This window comes from Pituophis catenifer, unplaced genomic scaffold (genome assembly GCF_029215685.1).
Source record: "Pituophis catenifer annectens isolate HBS135680 unplaced genomic scaffold, rPitCat1.0.hap2 SCAF_1, whole genome shotgun sequence".
NCBI classification, from domain to species: domain Eukaryota; kingdom Metazoa; phylum Chordata; class Lepidosauria; order Squamata; family Colubridae; genus Pituophis; species Pituophis catenifer.
In genome coordinates this window covers 334,508,012-334,533,244 of record NW_027256881.1, presented here as the reverse complement: position 1 = coordinate 334,533,244, position 25,233 = coordinate 334,508,012, and the positions used below count along the sequence as shown (strand labels likewise).

Below are 25,233 nucleotides of genomic sequence, written 5' to 3'. Positions count from 1 at the left end.
CTTACCACTAAGCCCCGCCCACTAATTAAGCCATGCCCACAGAACCAGTAGCAAAAAAAATTGAATTTCACCCCTGGCTTGGACTACGCTGAGAATGAGTTAATTCTCAGCTGATCTAATAAAGTCTGTTTGTTTCAAACTGATTGCGTCTGATAATACCTACTTGGGCCTGAGTCACAACAGGTCTGCAGACACAGTTAAATTCAAAAGATGCTGAACAAATGTAATATTATAGAGAGAAAAGAAAAAAATTGGATGTAACGCAGAATCATAGAATTGGAAGGGACCTTAGAGGTCTTCCAGTCCACCTCCCTGCCTCAAATAACTAAACTACCAGAATTCACTCATTTCTGCAAGAGAGATCCAGTTTTCTTCTCATTCTTACAGCTGAAATGTTAGATGCGTGTACAAGTAGTCCTCAATTTACGATTCTTCATTTAAAAAGGCTTGAAAAAGTGATCTGTTCTCAATGTTCTGACTGTCACATTACCCTGATGGTCATTTGATCCTAATTTGGGCCCTTGGCCACTGGCTCATCGTTATGATGGTTGCATTGATTGTGGTTTGCAACTTTCCCAACCAGCTTCTGACAAGTGACGTTAATTGGGGAAGCCAGATTTCGCTTAACATCCATGTGATTCGCTTAACAACCACACTAATTGCTTAACTACTATGTAAAAATTACTGTGAAATCATTTTGTAAAATGATGACTCGCCTCACGACCACATCGCTTATCAACCAAACTTCTGTCCTGTTCCCAACTTCATAAGTTGAAGACTACCTGTATAAGCAGTGGAGGAATAGTTTAGCTAGCAGTCTTGCCCTCTTCCTATAGTTCATAATGGCAATTTTCTCTTCATTTGAAATGTTGCATTATGTGCACGTTCATCGCTTGCTTTGAGGTTTCATTTTCATTTCTTTGTTTTGCTTTTTAAGTGCAAATAATTCTGGAAATTGAGAAAAGGGTGGTTCCCTGAAGACATAACAAGCACCTACCAGTCAGGGCTGTGTGCACAGCTGGATTCTGTTACAGAATTCTGGGATAATTTCTTCCCAAAGTTAGACCCCTGAGAGGAATAGCTACATTTTTGCTGATTGCAGCAAGGAGGCTTCCAAAGCAATCTTTTCCTCTAATAAAGTTATATTTATCTTAACTCAGGCAGTTTCCTTTGATGGGGGCTGACCTATGCTAGCATTAGCTGCTGAATCTAGTGTATTTTTGAACTCTTCCAGAACTATTGAATCTTCCATCCCATCTCCTAAAAGCATTCTGGCAATTGTTGCTCGGGAAGATTAATAGCAACTCTCCCTTGGAGAACTTCTGACAATGCAGCTTCTTCTCGTCTCTTCCCACATGTTGCTGAACTGCCATTCTTAGGAAGAAGGAATTACTATGAAAAAGAATAAGCAAGCAACCTTTTTATAATTAGATCTTTGAGACCTATGCCTACCCACAGGCTGTTCTAAAATTGGCAAACAGGCAGAACGAAAGGAAGGAAGAAAAATGAAGGTTTTGAATGCTCCCCTAGATGAGGAATTCTTAGAAAAGAAGCACAATAAGAAGACACTCGTGTCTGATGCGCTCGTTTTTCCATGGAGATATTTAAAAATAAGTAACATTATTAAAACTATCAGAATCCCCTCCTCTACACTTGAAATAGTAAAATAAAGATTCTATATCAGATCGGCATAATAGCCATAATCATCCTTGCCCTTCGTAAAGCAGCTTACATACCACTGTGTACGGCAATGACAGGACGGTGATGCTGAGTAAACAGCCGGGGTGAAGTGTCCTGCGGAGATGGGCTGTTGAAGGGAGACTTGTCCATTTCTGTCTTTTTCACAGTTGGAGAGATGCCTGGAGAAGAGATGGGAGGAAGAGGCGTGTTACAATGTCATTGAAATAGTTGGTTGCTGGCATCACTATGCCCTCCAAAACAGTGTTTCTCAACAGTGGCCACTTCAACCACGGACTTCAACTCCCAGAATTCCATAGTCAGCATTGCTGGCTGAGGAATTCTGAGAGTTGAAGTCCACCCACCTTAAAGTGGTCAAGTTCGAGAAGCACAGCTCTAAATCGGGGAAGGTTCCCAATCTTGGCAACTTTACGATGTGTGGATTTCGACTCCCAGGATTCCCCAGTCAACCATGGGTGGGGAATTCTGGGAATTGAAGTCCACATGTCTTTAAAAGTTTCCAAAATTGGGAACCCCCAGTTTAAACTATATTTCTGTTCTTTCTGTACAGCGTGGAAACCATCCTTTAACGACAGCATGTTTTTCAGAGATCCAACCAACAGAAAAATGTTAACTTTTCCTGAGTCGTTAGTATCATTTACAGCAGTGCCCTGGACTTCCCAACTATAAAAAGGGACCAAGTGTTTTTCATGCAGCCCAGTTCATGTATGTGACTTAGTTTTATTCATTTTATTTATATTTATTTATAACTTAATTTATATACCGCCCTTCTCCCGAAGGACTCGGGGCGGTGTAGAGCCAATTAAAAACACAAGGTACAAACAACAGTTTTAAAATAGTTAAAAGTATTAAAACAATTTCGGCCCGAATTTAAAACCCAAAATTTAAAACACCCAGTTTAAAATCGTTTACATAGATAGCCCTGCCTGGCGGAACAGCAGGGTCTTAAGGGCACAGCGAAACACACGGAGGTCGGAGATCTTGTGTATTTCCGGTTGCAGTTCGTTCCACAGGGCAGGAGCTCCCACAGAGAAGGCCCTTCCCCTGGGTGTCGCCAGCTGACATAACTTGGCCGATGGCACCCTGAGGAGTTTATCGAGCATATCTTGTTTTTTGTCACTTGGCATTATCCTTTCCAGTGGTGGGTTTCAAAATTTTTTACTATTGGTTCTGTGGGCGTGGCATGGCTTGGTGGACATGGCTTGGTGGACCTGGCACGGGAAGGATACTGTAAAATCTCCATTCCCGATCAGCTGGGACTCGGGAGGCAGAGAATACATGGGGGCGGGGCCAGTCAGAGATGGTATTTACCAGTTCTCCGAACTACTCAAAATTTCCGCTACCGGTTCGCCAGAACTGGTCAGAACCTGCTGAAACCACCTCTGATTTTTTTCCCATGTCTGTGTAGCTCTCTCCTTATGGCTCATTGGTGCTGAGCCACTATTACCGGATACTGTTCAAGATTTACCTGTAGAAGTTTTTCTATTTTAATTTGTGACACATTGATGGAATGGAGCTTGCTCCTAGGTGGTTGTTTGGAGAATCCTACAAATGGGCTTCTATCCTTTCCTATAAATATCAAAGCCCACCCCTCCCCCGTATGTGTGCATGTCTGCGACAGGATGCACTTAATCTCCTCTATCTGCTGGCTCAGATTTATCTGGGCCAGTTGGTTTAGTCCATGCCACTAAAAGGTTTAGTCCTTTCTCAGACACTCATTTGGAAGGATTTTACAGAACATCCAGGACAGGATTGAAATTAAACCTCTTCTTGTAAAGCATTTTAAACATATTTCTACTTGGGGAAAGAATAGGTGGGCATATTCCCCCCTTTTTTTTAATTCTTTGCCTAAAGGCAGGCAAATAATAACCACAATAATATTGCAATGTTTATTGAATTAATCGTTAACTGATTATTTTTTTAAAAAATCCCTTTTGAATTAGTAAAAATAAAATAAGTTTTTAAACTAAATTTATTATTATACTATTTTAACTAAATAAATAGTTTTATTTTTTTTAAAAAAACATTTAACATCTATATATGTTAAAACATTTATAACATCTGCAAATGGAAAACATTTTCTCAAATGAGCACAGAACCACCGAAAAACCAGATTCACTTAATGACTACATTGATTCTTTTAATAACTATGGCAAAAAAGGCCATAAAATTGGGCTCAATTAACTGCCTTCTTTAGCAATGGAAGTTCTGGCCCCAACTGTGGTCATAAGTCAAGGACTACCTGTAGATAGCTTTCAGAAGCAGCCCTGCTACAATCAGAGCTAATAAGTGTTGATCCCCAGGATTTCCATCCATTGGTCCAACCAAGGGGGGGTTCTAAAATTTTTTACTACCAGTTCTGTGGGCGTGGCTTATTTTATGGGCGTGGCTTGATGGTCATGTGACAATTCTTTAGGATTTAGCAGAGGTACTGGTCTACCAGGCTTTTAACTGCTTGCAGAGCTGTATCGGTCTACCCATTTGTTTTTGGAGGCCCCGGTCTACTCATTCGTTTTTGGAGGCCCCGGTCTACCCATTTGTTTTTGGAGGCACCAGTCTACTCATTCATTTTTGGAGGCACCGGTCTACCCATTTGTTTTGGGAGGCCCCGGTCTACTCATTCGTTTTTGGAGGCCCCGGTCTACCCATTTGTTTTTGGAGGCCCCGGTCTACTCATTCGTTTTTGGAGGCCCCGGTCTATTCATTCATTTTTGGAGGCCCCGGTCTACCCATTTGTTTTTGGAGGCCCTGGTCTACTCATTCGTTTTTGGAGGCCCCGGTCTACCCATTTGTTTTTGGAGGCCCCGGTCTACTCATTCGTTTTTGGAGGCCCCGGTCTACTCATTCGTTTTTGGAGGCCCCGGTCTACTCATTCATTTTTGGAGGCCCCGGTCTACCCATTTGTTTTTGGAGGCCCCAGTCTACTCATTCATTTTTGGAGGCCCCGGTCTACTCATTCGTTTTTGGAGGCACCAGTCTACCCATTTGTTTTTGGAGGCACTGGTCTACTCATTCGTTTTTGGAGGCACTGGTCTACCCATTCGTTTTTGGAGGCACCGGTCTACCACCACACTGCCTTTTAACACTGATCAGCTGTAGGGCGGCCCTTTGAAGCCCCGCAGCAAGAGTTTAAACAGGTTTTTTCCTTCTAGCCTATCAGCTGGGACTCAGGAGGCAGCAATAGATTGGGGGTGGGGCCAAATAAAATGTAAGAATAACGCGGGGGGGGTGGGGGGTGGGGGGTGGGAGGGCCCAGCTCCCGAACAAAGAGAACCGGTTTGGTGACATCATATCGTCACCACTACTGGCTCGGCCAAACCACTGGGTCCAACCCTTTTTTGAAACCATCCAAGCTGGTAAGCAGCACAACAATTCATCAGCAATATTTTCTCAGTATGCATCAGTTAAAATATTACATATTGAAAATAATCTTGATGTAATCATATTGTATGTATAATCATATAAAGATAGTTTTCCCCCTCTTCTGTATACATATATGTATATAAAACGTGGGTGCTGAGAAGGGAAAAAAACAAGTGGAAGTTGTATACATTAAATTAGTAATTCTCTGATTCTGGAATTTAGTCTTGATATTATTCTACTTGATTCAGAATTAATCCTGTATTGTTAGTGAGACTGATTGTGCTCTCCTGCAGACTGTGTTTTTTAAAATGACTTGAATAGTCTTTTATTGTTTTTAAACTATTATTGTGGATAATTTTGGTTATTACATTTGCATGGTTTCATGTTTTTAAATCTGTATGCAGCTCAGAGTCACATGCGCGAGATGGGCAGCTGTATAAATGTACCAATAATTATATAAAGATTAAAATACGGTAGATAACACATTCCCAAACAATATGGTAATGGAATTAGAAAAAAAAATTAATTTTCCTCACTCTTCAAAGAAAGTTGTAAAAATCACAATGATTTGTTGATTTGACGGCTAAGTATTTCCTAGTTGTTATCTATCAATACAGTATTTCCGGCATATCTCTATATTCAGTAGTTCAGACAGATCTGCAACAATTACACTGAAGGTGTCCTTGGTGCTGTCTGAGCTTGGTTGTTTTCTTGCAGACCTTTCATTACCAAACTAGGTAACATCATCAGTGTCACCTAGTTTGGGTAATGAAACGTCTGCAAGAAAACAACTAAGCTCAGAGAGCACCAAGGGCCCCTCATTTCAACCCTGAACTACAAATATTCTCCTTTATGGGTACCAATTACACTCTTCACATGATTGATGGCAGCTCCTGGGGGCCTGGGATGCCAGCCCTGAAATAGGAAAACAGGAAGCCAGTGAAAATGCTAAATATTCTGCAAAATATCTCACAGGGTGCTTTTTTCCCCCCCAAAAGGCAACTGGACTGTTGTTGTTTTTTTCCTTGAGGAAGAAGAAAAAGACATTTCTCTTCCAAGATGGTTCCTCAGTTGTGACTGGATGGTGGGGTGATGGAAAGATAGGAAGGACAGAACTTATCCTTCCAACATCCCTCCCCACCCTCCCGCCAACACCATCATCCAGTCACAACCATCACAGCGTCTTTGATGAGAAGCGAAATGTCTTCTTCTTTCTTCAGGGAAAAAAAAAATAGTGCAGTTCCCTTTTGGGGGAAAAAAAAAAAACAACACCTCTGAAACAACTATGATCTGTATGTCTGAGGAATCTCCATGGACATTTATTCTGCAAAGGCATTTACTGTATTTTTCGGAGTATAAGATGCACCAGAGTATAAGACGCAGCTTAGTTTTGGGGGAGGAAAAAAATCTGCCTACCAGGTATTCATCTGGCTAGCGTCCTTAGTCTGGTCAGCTTCAGCATATTAGTTTGCTGGTTTTTATCCCCTGCTTGGGGATAAAGAACAGCTTCTAAAGAAACAACTGATCTTTGGAGAGAGAAGCAATGAGAAAAGCAGGCAAACTAGGGAGATCGCTTCACTGGCTATCGCCTCGTTAGGGCTGAAAAAAAGCTTCACAGCTGAGAGTCGGAGGGAGCAAGCAAAGCAGGGAAGCAGAGATCGCTTCACTCATAGCGCCACATTAGGGCTGAAAAAAAGCTTCACAGCTGAGAGTCAGAGGGAGCAGGCAAAGCAGGGAAGCAGAGATCGCTTTACTCGCTATCGCCTCGTTAGGGCTGAAAAAAAGCTTCACAGCTGAGAGTCAGAGGCAGCAGGCAAAGCAGGGAAGCAGAGATCGCTTCACTCGTAGCACCTCATTAGGGCTGGAAAAAAGCTTTGAAAAATTTTCAGCCTATTTTTGGAGGGAAAAAAGTGCATCTTATACTCTGAAAAATACAGTAAACTAGCAAGGAGGCCAGGCCCATCTCCCGCAGACTTACTCCCTTCCATGTCCTCCGTCCAGTTGCGGCTGCTACTTGTGGGAGAGCTAGGGGAGGTGTAGTATTCGCCCCCAGGGCTGGTATCCAGATCATCCTCCATGGATCCTGACTTGTGCCGTTTGCTCCTTATGGGAAAAAAAAAAGGAGAGACATGGTTTTAATAGCAGTTTTAAAATCTAAGAACAACAGTCTCCTCTAACTACATCATTGTCTCTAAAAGCAGAATAACCCACTGCAATCCTCGACTTACAACCCCAATTGAGACCCACATTTCTGCTGTTAGGTGAGGCGTTTGTTAAGTGAGTTTTGTCCCATTTTATGACCTTTCTTGCCACAGTTGTTAAGTGAATCACTGCAGTTTGATAAGTTAGAAACGTGGTTGTTAAGTGAATCTGGCTTCCCCCATTGATTTTGCATGTCGAAACATTGTAAAAGTTGATCACATGACAGCAACAGTCATAAGTATGAGCTAATTGCCAAGCATCTGAATTTTGATCCCATGATCATGTGGCTACTAATGGTCAGGTCACTTTTTTCAGTGCCGTTGTAACACTAAATGAACTTTGTAAGTCAAGGACTACCATGAAGGGCAACAGCTATCACAGAAGCTAAATTTTGAAAGGAACTTCCTCCTTTTTATACTTCATTGCTCTGGGTAATAATTCACTAAGTCCAAGAATTTAGGATTGCTTTGAGGAGCTTTACATGGTGAAATATGATTCCAAAGAGAGGCAAACGAGGTAAGAAGATTGAGGCAAAGTAAACAAACTGCAACTATTCCCTTAATACAGTCCTAACATTATGGTGGAAGGAAAAATAAAGAAGAGAAGAGAAAATGGAAGACGTTTTGAAGGACAGGTGTTTTAGTAGAGAGCCTAGCACAAAAAGTAAAAGAAAAATTGTTTTAAGGGATAGGAACAAAAGACAGAACAATGACATATTGGGATATGTCAGTGGAGTAATAAAAAGAAAAAAGGTAATGGAGGATTTCAGAGGCATCTAGGGGCTCAAGAACGCCAAGATGGCAACCGTGATCATGTGACCAAAGTCCCACCCTTTTTTTCTCTGAAAGTTTGTGGATAAGGATTAGGACAGGGGTCAGCAACCTGCGGCTCCGGAGCTGCATGCGGTTCTCTGCTGTGGCTCCCTGTCAGGTGATCCCACAACTGGCTGGCCCCGCCCCTCACTCTCCCCTCCCAGTCACTCCTCGCCTGGCCTGAGAAGGTAACGGCAATGGCGGCGGATGGAGAAGCAGCCAGGGTAGAAACAGAGAGATACAGAGAGATACAGAGAGAGAGAGAGAGAGAGAGAGAGAGAGAGAGAGAGAGAGAGAGAGAGAGAGAGAGAGAGAGAGACATAGGGAGTTACAGAGAGAGAGGGAGACATAGGGAGTTACAGAGAGAGAGGGAGAGGGAGGGAGGGGAGAGAGAGAGATGTCAAAAGGATTTTGTGATTCCCGGTGTTTTTTAACAACTGGTTCTCTGCCTTAATGACCAGCTGGGTAGGTGTGGCTAGGGGGGGGGGGGTCATGTGACTGGTGGAAGTGAGTGACATCGAGTTGGCCACACACACCCAGGTTATGTGGCTCCCGGTGTTTTCTTTTCTGTGGGAAATGGCTCCAAATGGCTCCTTGAGTATTTAAGGTTGCAGACTCCTGGATTAGGAGTTTGTGCAAAGTCTGGTGGCGAGTAGAGCATTATAAAAGGTAAGAGCATATCATCCCCCCTAGTTGAACATTGACTAATCTATTGCAACAATAATAGCTTCCCCACCCCGTGCAAAGCAGGTCTAGAATGTATAAGCTTCTACATTTAGGATCCCTCCCTAGATGTATTTTGATCTTTTGGTCTTTTGAATTCACTTTTTTAATGCTCTTGTCTAGTTTTGTTTTGTCTCTGTTAATTTTTCTTTTCTTTTTTGTATTTTAATCGTCTAAATAAAATAAAAATCGATTAAAAAAAAACAAAAGGTAAGAGCGTTCACAGCAGATCAGAGCTACATAGGAAAGAATTTCCCTCCCCCCTAATTAAAAGGTGATGGAATTTCTAAAGGTTGAGATGGTAGCATTTTTGGCTCATAAGAGTATGTCACCAGATGATCACCTTTACAATTTCAGTTCTGATCCTAAGAGGACAGCAGAAGCGGTTGTTTCAATGATACGGAAAGAGCTGTCAAAGATTCCACCTTCCACTTTCTCAAGCAATTTGCATCCCAGATGTTTGAGACATGTGGATGTGATGTGGTTGAATAAGTCAGGATCATGATTCAGGTTGTTTCAAAAAGTGAGAAAGGAAGGAGAAAATTGGAGCGTGAAAGCTACAGCCTTCTAGCTTGAAACCTTACCTTTTACCTCAGTTAGAAGAAAGACTGCGTTAAATCAAAATCAGAAAAAGAGGATAACCGAGTTGGAAGGGACCTTGGAGGTCTTCTAGTCCATCATCCTGCTCAAGCAGGGGATCCTATACCAGTGATGGATAACCTGTTTCTCTTTGGGTGCCAAAAGAGCATGCAATAACGCACACATGTGCTGGCACCCATAATGCAATGCATGCACCACTGCGCATGCGCGCATCACCCCCCATGCCTCCTGCACACGTGCAAGTGATCCCACCGCATCCCCCGTGTATGTGTGCAAGGGGTGGGATTCAAAAATTTTAGCAATCTGCACCACGGCAGGGGGCTGTTTTTGCTCTCCCCAGGCTCCAGAGGCTTTTCTCAAGCCCCCAGGAGGGCAAAAATGGCTTCCCCCGGGCTCCAGAGGCCCTCCAGAGACCGAAAATGGGCTCTTTTCCAGACTTCTGGAAGGCCCATTTTTCATCCTCCCGAGGCTTTCCCCGAGCCTGCGGGAGGGTGAAAATGGCCTTCCCCTGGGCTCCAGAGGCCCTCTGGAGGCTAGGAATGGGCCCGTTTCCGCATTTCTGGAATGTGCACGTCGCTCCTCCCTGCAACCCACATACATCTCCCGCATGCACTCTGCCCCCTACCCATCCCAAAAATCAGCTTGCCGGCGGGAGGCGCGCATGCGCAATGGACCTGAGCTGGGCGACGGCTCGCATGCCCGCAGTGAGAGCTCTGCGTGCCAGCTGTGTCACGTGTGCCATAGGTTCACCATCACGGTCCTATACCATTCCAGACAAGTGTAATGTAAAAATCATACATTGACTGCAAATACAGGAAATCCTTGACCTACAGCAGTTCGTTTAGTGACCGTCTGAAATTACAGTGGCACTGAAAAAAGTTACTTACCACTGTTTTTCACACTTACAAACTTTGTAGCATCCCCATGGTCATGTAATCAAGATTTGGATGCTTGGCAACTGGCTCGTATTTATGACGGTTGCAGCATCCCAGGGTCATGTGATCCCCTTTTGCGACCGTCTGACAAGCCAAGTCAATGGGGAAGCCAGATTCACTTAACAACCTGGTCACTAACTTAACAACGGCAGCGATTCATTTAACAACTGTGGCAAGCAAGGTCGTAAAATAGGGGTAAAACTCACTTAACAATTGTCTCGCTTAGCAACATCAATTTTGGTCTCAGTTGTGGTCGTAAGTCACGGACTATCTGTAACTAGAAAATAATTTCTAGTTGCAAGGAATGGCTAGATAAAAATCCTAATTCTTGAAGACCCCCTTCTGGATATCCCCCAATTTTGTGTGACCTGGCATCCTTCCTATTCTATCCCTTGAATCCTCAGTGGGGTAAAAATTTTATTCCATAAACACACACACACACACGTAACACATACAGAAGGAGGGAGGGAGGGAGAGGGGGGGAGAGAGAGGGAGTGCGCAAATGTAGACTTACCCACTGGAGGAAGTGCTGGGGAGCGTCCGCCTCATCCCTGTACTTGAGGGATTCAGGTCGTATGCTAAGTGCCCTTGCAACTCTCCCAAAGAGAAATTTGGACCTGTGCCTGTCACCACTGGTGCTGTGAATGACAGAGGGAGAAGAACCATCAATAGTAGGAAGGGATAATGAATGATTCATAAAACAATGATGCGGGATGGACTTCTCTGCTTTCATCAGTGGTGCTCTGTCAGAGAAGATGGCATTGTTTCTCAACTTTTTACTTTTACTTTACTTTTATTTGATTTGTATACCGCCCTACTCCCGAAGGACTCAGGGCGGTGAACAGCCAACAATAAAATACATACATACAAAATTTAAAAAGCAGAAATAAAATCGAATTAAATAGTTTGGCCCAGACAGATTAAAACCCCAATCAATTTAAAACCAATTTAGACTTTAAGTATTCAAGATATTAAAAACGTTAAAATATTAAAATTGTTTAAAAGAGGGAGAAACTATGGCAACTGTAAGATGTGTGGGCTTCAACTCCCAGAATTCCTCAGCCAATACAACTGGGCTGGGAAATTCTGGTTGAAATCCAAACATCTTAAAGTGGTTGAGGTTGAGAAACACTGAATTAGACGGTCAAGTGGATGTGGGGAATTCTGGGAGTTGAAATCCACCCATCTTAAAGTGGCCAATAGAAACACTGGATTATGGAGTGAAGTGACGTGGTATAATGAAATAACTATACAGTATCTATAAATATGCACTATAAAAATAGGCCAATATACACATATATATCAGTGGTGGGTTGCTCCCGGTTCTGTCCGGTTCTTGTGAACAGGTAGTAAAAGTGGCGGAAGGCTCCGCCCACCCGCCCGGGCGTCATAATAGATGATCTGCGCATGTGCAGAAGCTTCTGTGCGTGCGCTCCCATTGCAAACTGGTAGTAAAAGTAAGTACAACCAACCCTTGATACAGGGGTGAAACCCAGCAGGTTCTGACAGGTTCTGGAGAACCGGTAGCAGAAATTTTGAGTAGTTCGGAAAACTGGTAGCGGAAATTTTGAATAGTTTGGAGAACCAGCAAATATCACCTCTGGCTGGCCCCAGAGTGGGGTGGGAATGGAGATTTTGCAGTATCCTTCCCCTGCCACGCCCACAGAACCAGTAGTAAAAAAAAATTGGATTTCACCACTGCCCTGATACACACACACACACACGTATGTATGTATGTATGTATGTACGTACGTAACAGTTAGAACTGAAGAAGCTTCTTAGATGAGAAACGAAACGTTTTCAAAGAAAAAAAAACAAGAAAGTCCAGTTGCCTTTTGGAAAAAGGCACTTTTGGGACAACCATGAACCTGGATGATTGAGAATCTCCATAGACATCAGATTCTTGTCTATAGATTGCATGGAATAAATTCGCAATGCTTTTGAACTCTATCTGGCTCCTGGTTTCGTGTGCCTGAAAGTAACTCCATCTTGCCTGGGTTCAGATTCAGCTTGTTTCCTCTCATGCAGAACCCAACAGACGATAGACAAAATTTCAACAGTATAGCCATCTTGAGCATCATCAGAACCAACAGATGACTTTTCCCAGTAGCTGGGAGATAGATATTAAAAGTAAAAATACTGTAATTTTTACAGTATTATAATGGGGAAATGAAAATAAGGAAAAAGAATGGATTATATAAACAGTGTGGAAAAATTAGCAAATCTTACTCATGCCTGCATTTCAAACAATATAGCATAACTGACAGAAGTGAGAATTAAATAGGAAAAAAAAACTAATAAGGATACAAGCTACTCACTCCGGGAAACTTGGATAAGTTCTGTGACACTGAACACACCTGACGTAACAAAATTCTCTTGAAAATCTGCTGCATCTGCAAAAGAGATTTTGGACTCATTCAGAAACTGCTACAATAATCAGGGTTTTTTTTCTGAATTGTTCAACGTTTTCAGTGTCAGGTTTTGACTTACAGAAAGAAACTTCTTATACTGTAAATCAGGTAATTAGCATTTAATCCTAAATATTCCAGACTGGATACTTTTTAAACTCTTTTCTCCCATTTATCAATTTTTTTAGACCAGAAAGAACAAGAGTCTGTGAAAGCAGCCAGCCAAAGAAGTTTGACCGTAAAATAATTTAATATTTTATAACAGCCATTGGCTATGTCAGTTGTGGATGACGGAATAATAATTTTAACAGCATGAGGTTGAAGAAGGCCTTTATATAAAAAGTACCAAACTGAAGTGGTTTTTTTACAAGCTGGCTGTCAGTCCCCTTCTGAAACTCATTAGATGTCTGTATTTAACAATGACATGATTGGCTTTATTGATAGGTTTTCTCATTTGTCTCTTCCTCTTAAAAGTTGACCAAAGTTGAGAAACATAGATTTAGAGATTTGCTGACCGAAGCTGGTTGAAGATGTTCATTCCATGTTATCCTCAAGGCTGTGGTGGAATCTGATTTGGTTTGAAATAAATCAGTTTTTTGGTTTTTTTTTTTACTAAATTGAGAAGGTGGGAAGAGACAGAACAGGACTCCAAACCAATCCTATTTCTAAGCTTGCCTTGAGGTGCTTCTCCGTTACTAATTCATTTCCTGATTGGCTTAACCCTTGAGAGAATCCATCCTTCCATCAGTCGGTTCCAGAGAACCATCCCACCTAATTCTTTCAGGATTTGTACTGGAGGTCCAGCGAACCACAGACCGACAGCTTCATACATTCACCCACACCTTTCCTCTGTCCTTTTTTTGGTGTTGCTCACCCAGCGTGATTATGGGTTTACTATCCTCCTGGTCAGAACCGATTCCCGTCCTGGGACTGCTGCTTTGATCTGAATCTGAAAAGAAAAGAATTGCGCATTACATTTTACAGCTCTACACAACCGGGATCTACACACATACGCTTGTCTTCTTTTTGGTTTTGGTGTTGTTGTTTTTTTTCCTTTCAAAAGTTGCTTTCCATAACCAAGAAGTTTAGAGCAGCATCCAAGGCTGGCTGACCAAAACACAATGTCAGAATTTCTTTAGACAAAGTGAAGTGGCTTTTTCCCGACAGCCACTCATTTTGGGAGGCAAGAACATGCATTCAAGAGTTAGTTTTAATATGATATTTTTGCTGTAAGGGAAAAAGATTTGTGTAAAGTTGGGGAGGGGGTCGGGTCTCCTGCCTGGTCATTCTCATATAACTTGTGGGATTTTAATATTAGACACATTGACTTAAAACACAGAACATAGAATCATAGGGCTGGAAGAGACCTTGGAGGTCTTCTAGCCCAACCCCCTGCACCCTTATACCATCCCGGTCAAGTGGTTGACTAGTCCATTTTGAAAATCTCTAATGATGGAATACCCATAACTCCAGGAGGCAAGCTATTACATTAATTGTTCTCACTGTCAGAAAATTTCTCCTTACTTCCTAGTGGACAACCATTTAGATATGAGCCAGCAGTGTGCAGCAGCTGCCAAAAAAGCCAACACAGTCCTAGGCTGCATAAACAGAGGGATAGAATCAAGATCACGTGAAGTCTTAATACCACTTTATAATGCCTTGGTAAGGCCACACTTGGAATATTGCATTCAGTTTTGGTCGCCACAATATAAAAAAGATGTGGAGACTCTAGAAAGAGTGCAGAGAAGAGCAACAAAGATGATTAGGGGACTGGAGGCTAAAACATATGAAGAACGGTTGCAGGAACTGGGTATGAAAAGAAGGACTAGGGGAGACATGATAGCAGTGTTCCAATATCTCAGGGGCTGCCACAAAGAAGAGGGAGTCAAGCTATTCTCCAAAGCCCCTGAGGGCAGGACAAGAAGCAATGGGTGGAAACTAATCAAGGAGAGAAGCAACTTAGAACTAAGGAGAAATTTCCTGACAGTTAGAACAATTAATCAGTGGAACAACTTGCCTGCAGAAGTTGTGAATGCTCCAACACTGGAAATTTTTAAGAAGATGTTGGATAACCATTTGTCTGAAGTGGTGTAGTGTTTCCTGCCTAGGCAGAGGGTTGGACTAGAAGACCTCCAAGGTCTCTTCCAATGCTGTTATTCTATTCTACGTGGGATCTCTCTTTGACAAGCTTCCACCCATCACTTCTTGTCCTGTCCTCTAGTGCTTTGGGGTCAAGTCCCTCTTCTCTGGGTGAGCCCCTCTTGGGTGATGGCAAAGGACGGTCAGTGGCTGGGTCATCTCAGGCTACTAAGCGCACCTCTTGGTAGCAACCTTTGCTAAGACCCTCAGTCTTCCTTCATCAAGGTAATGATGAACAGAGGCCGACCACAAGTCCAGGCCCTACTAGGTTGCTACAGCAACCGCCAAACACTAATGGGTGCTTGGAGTAATGTAATTTTTGCAGTAATGGCTGCCCTCCTCCCCATAATCAGCCCTCCCTTGACAGCACTCACTTTGCAGCCCGGGTGGGTGATTAACGAGCCTCCAATGCAGATGAGGCGTCTCCCTCCTCGGCCTCCCTTCCCTTCCTCGGCTCTCAGCCACGCAGGCAACACCTGACCTCAGAACTCTGTTGGCGCCACTAAAGCCAGGCATGTGATGCCACTAAGGATCCTAACCCCGTGCTGTCTATTTGAGCATGATGAAATAAACATTGCCCATTGATGCAATTCTTCCCCCTTAGAGATGGGGATCACATGGGACGGTCTTTGGCTGTATTTGCTCTTCCCCCTGCAAGGTTGGATAGAGATAGATTCTGTTGGGTCTCAAAGTAATTTGGTACGGGGCAGCAACAAAATTTCTGACTCTCCTTTCAAGACCAGCAATATTCAAGAATCCTTTCCCGGAGAAATCAAGTTGCTGAAAAGGAATGCAAGAACTGGAGCTTGCAAAGAGGGAGGGAGAGAGACACCAGAAAATAATTTTTGTGTAAAGGAATTTGTGTGGGCTCTTCTGATCGCGCTCAGAGATACTTTTTTTCTGAATGCTCAAATCATGGATTATTCCACGGGCCACTTTGGGGCGATTCCTGGAGCGCCGGTGCCATCTCCCGCTGTTCCTAGTGTCACCTTTCAGCAGAGTTGATTTTTGTAGGGGCATCGCAGCCTGAAATCTCAAATTGCAGGACTTTCATTTTGAATTTTGATACTCCCAAATTCCATAGAGTTGGTGGAAACTCCCACTTGGAATCGCCTCCCTAGTTCCGTGGCTCTTTTTCCTACTCCACATGGCAATGCTTTCAAAATGCCATAAAGTTCTCATAACTGCACGCCAGCGATTTTGGAGTGGTTTCTGCCTCTTCCCCTCCCCCAAGGCCCCCTCTCCAAAACCTGATGGACGTTGAAAAAATGATGAGAGACGAGGGCCATTTTTTTAGCACACTTCTACGTGTGGCTAAAGGGAGAGCCCTTGTTATTAGGGCTGTGTTGAGTACGATTGGAAGCTGTTGAGAGAATAAATGCAGGGTTCACAGAGTGATGAGTGTGGATGTGTAAAAATGCCCATACAGGTAGTCCTCGACTTACGATCACAACTGACCCCGAAATTTCCATTGTCAAGCAAGGCAGTTGTTAACTGAGTTTCATCCTATTTTATGAGCTTTTTTGCCACAGTTGTTAAAGGAATCACTCCAGTTGTTAAGTAAATCATGCAGTTGTTAAGCGAATCTGGCTTCTCCCTTGACTTTGCTTGTCAGAAGCCGGCTGGTAAGGTTGCAAATGGTGATCTTATGATCCCAGAACAGGGCAACTGTCATAAATGCATGCCAATTACCAAATGGACGAATTTTAATCATGTGACCAACGGGATGCCGTCACGGTTGTAAGTGTGAAAAACGGTCATAAATCTCTTTTTTCAATGCTGTTGTAACTTTGAACGGTCACTAAACGAATGGTTGTAAGTCAAGGACTACTTGTAGTCTGCTATCTGAGCCACTGTTTTGCAGCAAGAAACTACAGTCTCAGAAGCCTGTAGTAAAGAACAAAAGAGCTTCTTGTAAGTTTGAAACTTGCCGATTACTCAGATGGTAGCAACTGAGTAACATGCTGGCTGGGGAATTCTGGGAGTTGAAGTCCACACATCTTAAAGTCACCAAGTTTGGGTGGTTTAAACGCACCAGCGTGCCTACTGTCCCTGTCCTAATGTTTCCTTTTATTCGTATCCATTTCATGTATTTTATAATTATGTTTACACCTGTATCTGTCATAAAATACATGCTTGATGAAATTAAAAAAAAATCTGCATGCAGTCTTCTGAATGAAAAGCATAATTTCTCCTCCTAATCTAGCAGCATTCGCATTGCATCATTCTTGCAGAGATCCTGCTCTTAACCACGTCCAGCTAGTTCCCTTCTCAAAGGAAATGCACTTTGCACACAGTCAGGTGCCCTTTTTGCTCTCTGTTTTTAAGAACTTATTTTAAACAGAGGGAAGAAATGCTGATGCCCGGGGTCGTACCATCAAAAGGTACTTCTATGACCCTTTTTCAAAACCATCCAGAAATTGGCAGGCTTAAGACTAGGGGAGGCGATTAGATCACTCTGGAAGTTCCTTTGAACGTGACCAGTTTTGAATCAAAGGCAAGGGCTGAACCTCTCGACTTGAGGAAAGAGCCAGAGGGGCTTGTGCAGACAGCAGGAGCGAAGGCCACCCTCCTCTCTTCCACCCTTCCCACCTCCTGCTTTCCCTTCCCTCATCAGAAATACAACTCACGCCTCACATGGGCTGCATCCCAGAACTCCTCGTTCTCTCTCTCACTGCTTTTCATCTTATCTAAAAATAATCAAGCTCTTTGGGCAGTTGGTGCAGACGCTGAGGTCAGCACTATAGGTTCCTACTAGCATCCTGGATTAGCCAACCCACCACCTCCTCCTTTCAATTGAGTCTCTTTTTACTTTCTCCCCATAGCACGGACACACACACTCACACACAGAGACATCCCTCACTTTCTTATGCAGCAACCCTTGGCTAGAATCCACACGTCCCTGAATATCCTTGATGCAGCCAGGAACATTTTAAAGTGTCTTTTTATTATCTCTCCCCCCCCTCCCCAAAGAGTGTGTGTGTGTGTGTGTGTGTGTGTGTGTGTGTGTGTGTGTGTGTGTAAAGTGAGAGAGATGCATGAGCTGCTCCAGTTCACCTGACGCAGCCAATTTTCCTAAGACTCCGGTACTTGTTTTATTACTACTCTTATGATCTGCATACAGTATAATAACAGCAAAGTCATTCTGCCTGCACAGGTGGTCCTCGACTTATGACCACAATTGAGCCCCAAATTTCTGTTGCTAAGCAGTTGTTGAGTGAGCTTTGTTCCATTTTATGACTTACTTGCCACAGTTGTTAAGTGAATCACTGAAGTTGTTAAGTTAGTAACACGGTTAAATGGATTCGGCTTACCCAACATCTTTGCTTGTCAGAAGGTTGCAAAAGGTGATCATATGACCCCAGGATACTGCAATCAACATAAATATGAACCAATTGCCCAGTGTCCAAATTTTGATCATGTGACCATGGGGATGCTGCAATGGTCGTAATTGTGAAAAACAGTCATAAGTTACTTTTTTTCAGTGCCTTTTTAACTTTGAGCGGTCACTCAATGAACTGTGTTGTAAGTTGAGGACTACCTGTATAGACTTGCATATTTGCCAAATGGAGCACCAGCAGGAATATCATTATTCAGTTGTGAAGGTGGGGCGGAGGGGAGGAAAAGGTACCCCACCCAGTAAGAGATAACTGTGCACAATGACCACAGAATCATACCAATATGTTACATGAAGAGTGTGGATAAAAATATAGTTGGTGAATTGGAAATTACTACTGTAATGCTCTCTACATGGGGCTCCCCTTGAGGAGTACCCGGAGGCTCCAACTGGTGCAGAATGCGGCCGCGCGGGGGATTATGGGAGCGAGGGGTCGCTCCCATGTGACACCTCTCCTGCGTGAGCTGCATTGGCTTCCAGTGGTCTTCCGGGTGCGCTTCAAGGTGTTGGTTACCACCTTTAAAGCGCTCCATGGCATAGGACCTGGGTACTTGCGGGACCGCCTTCTGCCGCCGATAGCCTCCCACCGTCCAGTACGCTCCCACAGAGAGGGACTCCTCAGGGTGCCGTCGGCCAGGCAATGTCGGCTGGCGACCCCCAGGGGGAGGGCCTTCTCTGTGGCAGCCCCCGCCCTCTGGAACGATCTGCCCCCGGAGATAAGAAGGATATCGGATCTTCGGGTCTTTCGCCGAGCCCTGAAAACTCTTCTTTTCCAGCAAGCAGGGCTGGCGTGAACCCCGCCCCCCTTTTTTAGTTTTTTAGTTTTTAATGGTTATTAATTGTTTAGTTTTAATTTGTTAATGGGTTTTAATTTGCACTGTTTTAATTCGGGCCAAAGTATATAATTCTTTTAATTAATTTTAAATTTTGTATTGTTATGTATTTTAGTTTTGGCTGTGCACCGCCCTGAGTCCACTAGGAGAAGGGCGGTATATAAATTGAATAAATAAATAAATAAATAAAGTATTCCTTGTTTAGTAACAACAATTGGGACCAGCAACGTGCATTATGTGAAGCAGTCGTTAAGTGAAACCATGATGTGCTTATGATTTTACTTCAGTTTTCCTTGGCTTTGCCGATCTGCAAACATTGTAAATGCAAGGACTGGTCAAAAAGTTATTTTTCCATCACCATAATACAGTAACTGCGAAGGTTGCTATACAAGGCAGTTGCTAAATGAGGACTATCTGACTTATACCATTGATGAGCCTCATTGTAGCTTTTTAAGAGTTCTTCTCTTCATTGCACCACAGAAATTCAGTAGCCCTTCTTTTTTCTCAATTTATAAAGACAAATAAAGCCTTTTAATGTAGTTTAGCGGGGGGACTCCTTGTCCAATTGTTTACTTTTTAATTGTTTTCTGCTCTGCCCCATCCACAATAACGTCATAGTGCTTTTCCTGGCCAGAAAACAACAACAGTGTTGTCCATAAGGCTCTGGAAAAAAAGCCAACCATGATTGAAAACCCACTTAAATCCCTTACTATGGAAATCTATAAACATTATACAGTAGTGATATAAAAGCGAGATCTTAAAAGAAGCACTAAACAACCAATCAAGCAAGAGATGCTAAAATCAAGATCGTAAACAATAAGCTTGGATAAAATAAGTAAAACGAAGAAGGATAAACAATCCCTTGATCCAAAAATTAGGGCAGGAGAAATTACTGAAAAACTGTATTGTAGCAATATACAGATAGTCATCTACTGAAAAGAATTCGTTTAGTGACCCGTTTAAAGTTACAACAGCACTGAAAAAAGTGACGTATGACCATTTTTCACACTTACAACCACTGTAGCATCCCCATGGTCACATGATCGAAATACAGATGCTTGGCAACTGATTCATATTTGTGACGGTTGCAGTGTCCTGGGGTCATGCAATCACCTTTTGCAACCTTCTGACAAGGAAAGCCAATGGCAAACCCAGAGTCACTTAACAGCCGTGTTAGTAACTGAATACCTGCAGTGATTCATTTAACATCTGCGGCAAGAAAGATCATAAAAAGGGGCAAAACTCACTTAACAGCAGAAATTTTGGGCTCAATTATGGTCGTAAGTCGATAACTACCTATATCATGATTTGGAAAATGCTTCCCATTGTGATGTGAGCATTTGGAATACTAAACTATACAAGGAGCCTCCCAGTTTCCTAAATTATGTTCAGCACAGAGGAAGCAGAATGAATGGAGGTCCCTTACACCCCAATTTCCCTATTTGCATGAATAACGAATGAAGCGGGACCGCCTACTACCATCAATAGCTTCCCACCGGCCAGTACGCTCTCATAGAGAGGGGCTCCTCCGGGTGCCGTCGGCCAAACAATGTCGACTGGCGGCCCCCAGGGGGAGAGCCTTCTCTGTGGGGGCACCTACTATCTGGAACGAGCTCCCCCCGGAGATACGGAGGATCCCGGATCTGCGCACCTTCTGCCGCGCTCTAAAGACCTTTTTATTTCACCAGGCGTGCCTGGCCTAACTTTCTCCCTCTTTTTAAACAATTTTAATATTTTAATATTTTTAAAATTTTTAATCCTCAAAGTTCAAATTTGTTTTAAATTGATTGGGGTTTTAATCTGTCTGGGCCAAACCATTTAATTCGATTTTATTTCTGTTTTTTAAATTTTGTACGTATGTATTTTATTGTTGGCTGTTCACTGCTCTGAGTCCTTCGGGAGTAGGACGGTATACAAATCAAATAAAAGTAAAATAAAAAAGTAAAGAAGCATTCCTTTGCTGTTAGCAATAGTCCTGGAATTCCCATCCAAACTAGCTGCCAGCCGGCCAACCAAGGGCATTTAGTTTTCTTGCACAGCTGCAGGTGCCGAGCAGAACCCACTGCCACCCGTTTCTGAACTCTTCCCACCCATGCGGTTGGGGTGGGGCATGTTACTACAGTTAGCAATGACGTGATAGGATCTCAACAGCTCTGTAGTTAATAAAAATGTTGACCAGTACCATGATACTCACACACCCATTACATTCTTCAGCAGATAATTTTATTTATTTGTTTGTTTGTTTAGCTGCCTACCTTATCTCAAGGTAACTCTGGGTCATTTTGCAATCATAAAATATAAAAACTATATAAACTAAAAACACAGATATGTTAATCCAAAAGCCAAACACTGTGGTCCAATTAAAAAATTGGGAAAGCAGCAGCAGGATTTGGGGTGGGGGGACGGACACACACACACGTGGGATCTGTTGTAAACCACCTCCACCAGTGGTGGGATTCAAAATTTTTTACTACCGGTTCTGTGGGCGTGGCTTGATGGGCGTGGCATGGCTTGCTGGGCGTGGCAGGGGAAGGATACTGTAAAATCTCCATTCCCTCCCCATTCCAGGAGAAGGTTACTGCAAAATACCCATTTCCTCCTGATCAGCTGGGACTTGGGAGGCAGATAATAGATGGGGGCGGGGCCAGTCAGAGGTGGTATTTACCGGTTCTCCGAACTACTCAAAATTCCCGCTACCGGTTCTCTAGAACTGGTCAGAACCTGCTCAATACCACCTCTGACCGCCACTGTAATGCTTGCCCATTGGAGCCCTAAGCCAACTGGCACAGCCACGTCTTTAGGCTCTTACTGAAGGTTGGGAGGGTTGGGACCAACCGAATTCTGGGGGGCAAAATGTTCCAGGGGGCAAGTGTGATGGCAAAGAAGGCCCTTCTCCTGGACCCCGCCAGCTTAGGCTGACGGGACTGCAGCATTATTCCTTTGCCAACACGGGTGGGACGAGCCAACCCCAGTAGGATGAGACAGTCCCTCAAATTTTACAATTTTACTTGGGCAAGAGTGATGCATTAATATTGAAAGGGAGGGGCACTACTTTGCCAGACAACCTGTCATGGATAAGTCATGGGCAGGAGACAATATGTGCAGAGGAGGAGATTCTGTGCTTCATATTTCCATCACAAATCATGGGCTTAGGACTCTGGTATCAATCAACCTAATCTCTTGGCATTCCTGATGCAGAATTTGATATGATAGGGGTGGATGGGGGTATAAATGCATCTTAGAAAGTTAATGGGGTCTGCTTAGGTCTAGGAATAAAAAGAATTAAACTGCTATTTTTTTTTAAAAAAAAAAAGATGGCTAAGCCTGGAAGACAGATAGAAAAATGCACACATCTACAGTATCATTTGCTACCTCTTGGGGGTGATGGATATTGTAATCCAGCACTTCTAGAAAATGCCAGATGGGCAAATATAATGCTGTTTTTAAAGAGAATTTTGGAGGGTAATGTTTGTTTTAGAGGATTATAGTTTCTCAACGTTGTCCATGTAAAAATGGCAGGGAACCAGGGTGACTCTCAGTTTTCAACAGTCAAGGCCAGTGAGTTCTTCACCTTTTCTCTTGGATTGCAACTCTTCTCCATTGACTTTGAGACCAAAACAACATTCATATTTTTCTTTTCTGTGCTAAATTCTGATTTAAGTAGTTCAGATCATTTTGCTGCAAATGATTTGTCAAGGCTCTCCATTTTTCAAGGTCTAGGAAGGCACTTTCATTTTCAGATTTTATTCGTTTAGCTTGCCCTTTTTTTAAGATGGCTAGATGGCGTAGTTTAAAAGTTTAATGCAATAAGAAATGTGATACACAAAAAAATTCTTTCTACTTGAAAGGCCAAAATGACCATGTTTATTTGTACTACTGTGTCGTTCTTTTGCTTTAATTGCAAGCTGCTTGCAGTTATTAGCAAACAGGTAGGTCTCGAAATTTAAAGGAAGGAAGGAAGATCAAGAAGGGGGAAAGTAGATTAGTAGACAGCAATTTTGTGTTGGCTGGACCTAACTTAAAAAAAAAAATTGCATTGCCTCAGCAACTGAAAAGTCATTTTACCGTATATTATTTGCAGGAATTAGTTCCTCGCCTATCCACTGATACACATACCATTGTGTATGAAAACACAAAATCCAATCCTTGACTTGCCAAATATGCCTCCTGTCAGCTTCTCCCTGCAAAATCCTTTGGTGCATTTATTATTATTATTTTTTTAAGTAAAAAAAATAAAACAGGTGGTTCAGAAATGTTGTTGAGGCGAAGGAGTCCCATGTTCCTCAGCCAGCCAAAAAGGCCTAGCTTAGCAATGGCGGCTGTTCTCACCCGTCCTTTAAAGTCTGGCCCATATTTTCCTTTATCCGAGCCGATACTTGGCTGCAGAAACTGGGCCCAAGCCAGGTATCTGCATGCCAAATACTTTTCCCCTGCCATCTTTCTCTATCACACACACACACACACACACACACACACACACACACACACACACACCTCCTGTCCCTTGCACGGCCATTGCTCTCTCTCCCTGCTGCCAGCTCGGCCGTTGGCATTTCACTCGGCTGCCTCTGCCCGATCTTCCAAACCGAGAGTCACCCCAGTCAAAACAAGAAGCGGCAGCCTTGCCAATCAGCCTGGCGGCATTTCCACATTCCCCCTCTCGCACATGGTTCCAAAAGAGGAATTTGGAAGCACACTTTTTTTGCCGTGCTGCAAAGAAACTTTCGCTAAGCTAGGAGCTGGCTTTCGGTCAGACTGCCCCATCACGCAAAAGAAGAGAGCTCCGTGCCGAAGGAATTCGTCCTCCATTTCATTTGGGGGAGGGAGGGGGGATGATCATTAAAACCCACCAAATGAGGATGATCTTAGAGAAGAATTTCAGGCAGCACCTCCCCAGTTCATGTCACTAAGCAGGCGCGGCCATTTTGTGTGCCCCCCACATGCCAGTCTTTCCCCAATGCGGCCATTTTGTGCCGAGTTAAGATTCTCAGGGTGGGAAGCAGTCAAATGGAGCCTTGAGGCTTGCAGGAAAAACAAAAACTCTCTGAAAATGTTTCTTCAGATATGTATTGCTCCCACCAATACATGTGCACAGAGTTAAAAAAAATTATGTGCTTGTTATAGCAAGGCTGGGGGGCGGGGGAACCCATCCTCTACCCCCCCATATAATTTTCCCCACAACTTGAGGAAACTTCCCCCCCCCAAAAAAAAACTTGGCTTTCCACTGGTCCTGACATAAATAAGCAAACAAATAAATAAGGCATCCACTTGAAATAACCGAAAGCATTTCTAAAGCAATAAATGCATAATATTCTCTGTTTTTCTGGGGCCCCTTCCACACACACATTTTGCAATCCAATCTTTTCGTGTCCACGGCAAGTTGGAAATCAATAATTGTTTTTAAACAGAAACAGGAGAAGAAAAAAAAAAGAAAAAAAAGAAAACGAGACAGGAAGAAAAACGCAAAGTTTGCAACAGAATGCACCAGAAAAGAAAAGAACATGCAGTTCACAGGCTGTTTACTTAAGTGGAATTTTGGCTCTTGCAAGCTGGTTTTGTTTTGTTTTTTAAATAAATTCTCTCCAGGCCCCCCAACCTTCCCCGCCTGCTCCTTTTCTCCAATTTCCCCTCTCCACGCACACTTCCATTCCCCGGCGGCCATTTTGAAGGCAGAAAAGCACAATTATATGTGCCGCTTCTCTTGCTTCAAAAAGTTTATTTTCCCTCCTTCCCCTCTTGGCAGCCATCTTTTTGAAAAAGTGCCGTGAATTTCTCCAGCTGTCCTGCAGAAAAGCGGCATAGCAGCCAAAGAGAGGAAACGGTGCCAGGGCAGGGGTGGCGAATCTTCCCTCCTTTATCCTTCTTTATTTTTAAATTTAGCACGGAGCCACTATCTTTGGCAAAGAAGGAAAGCACACCTCCCAGAAGTGTCTGTGAAATGGGAGTGAGTTGTCTTGAGCTCAAAGAGAAACTGAAAAGCCTGCAAGAATGGATTAAGACAAGAGAGAGGAAAAGGCTAGGAAAATTTCCCTGTTGTACTTCAGTGCACACAACAGGCGCATTTTTGCTCAGGCTCACAAAGTGATTTCCTCTCCTTTCTCTTACTGCTATTTGCAAAAGTTT

General features: G+C 43.2%; 1 protein-coding gene across 3 annotated transcripts in view; it reads right to left on the bottom strand.

Moving 5' to 3' along the window:
• The window catches only part of NFIC (nuclear factor I C), a 176,393-nt gene that overhangs the window by 29,671 nt on the left and 121,489 nt on the right, over positions 1–25,233 (bottom strand). For all 3 annotated transcript variants that reach the window (XM_070943687.1, XM_070943701.1, XM_070943693.1), the window contains 5 exons: positions 13,616–13,690; positions 12,652–12,726; positions 10,848–10,971; positions 7,040–7,164; positions 1,737–1,859 (listed from right to left, as the gene is read on the bottom strand). In XM_070943687.1, the coding sequence (XP_070799788.1) occupies positions 1,737–1,859; positions 7,040–7,164; positions 10,848–10,971; positions 12,652–12,726; positions 13,616–13,690 (522 nt within the window). The remainder of the gene's footprint in view (positions 1–1,736; positions 1,860–7,039; positions 7,165–10,847; positions 10,972–12,651; positions 12,727–13,615; positions 13,691–25,233) is intronic.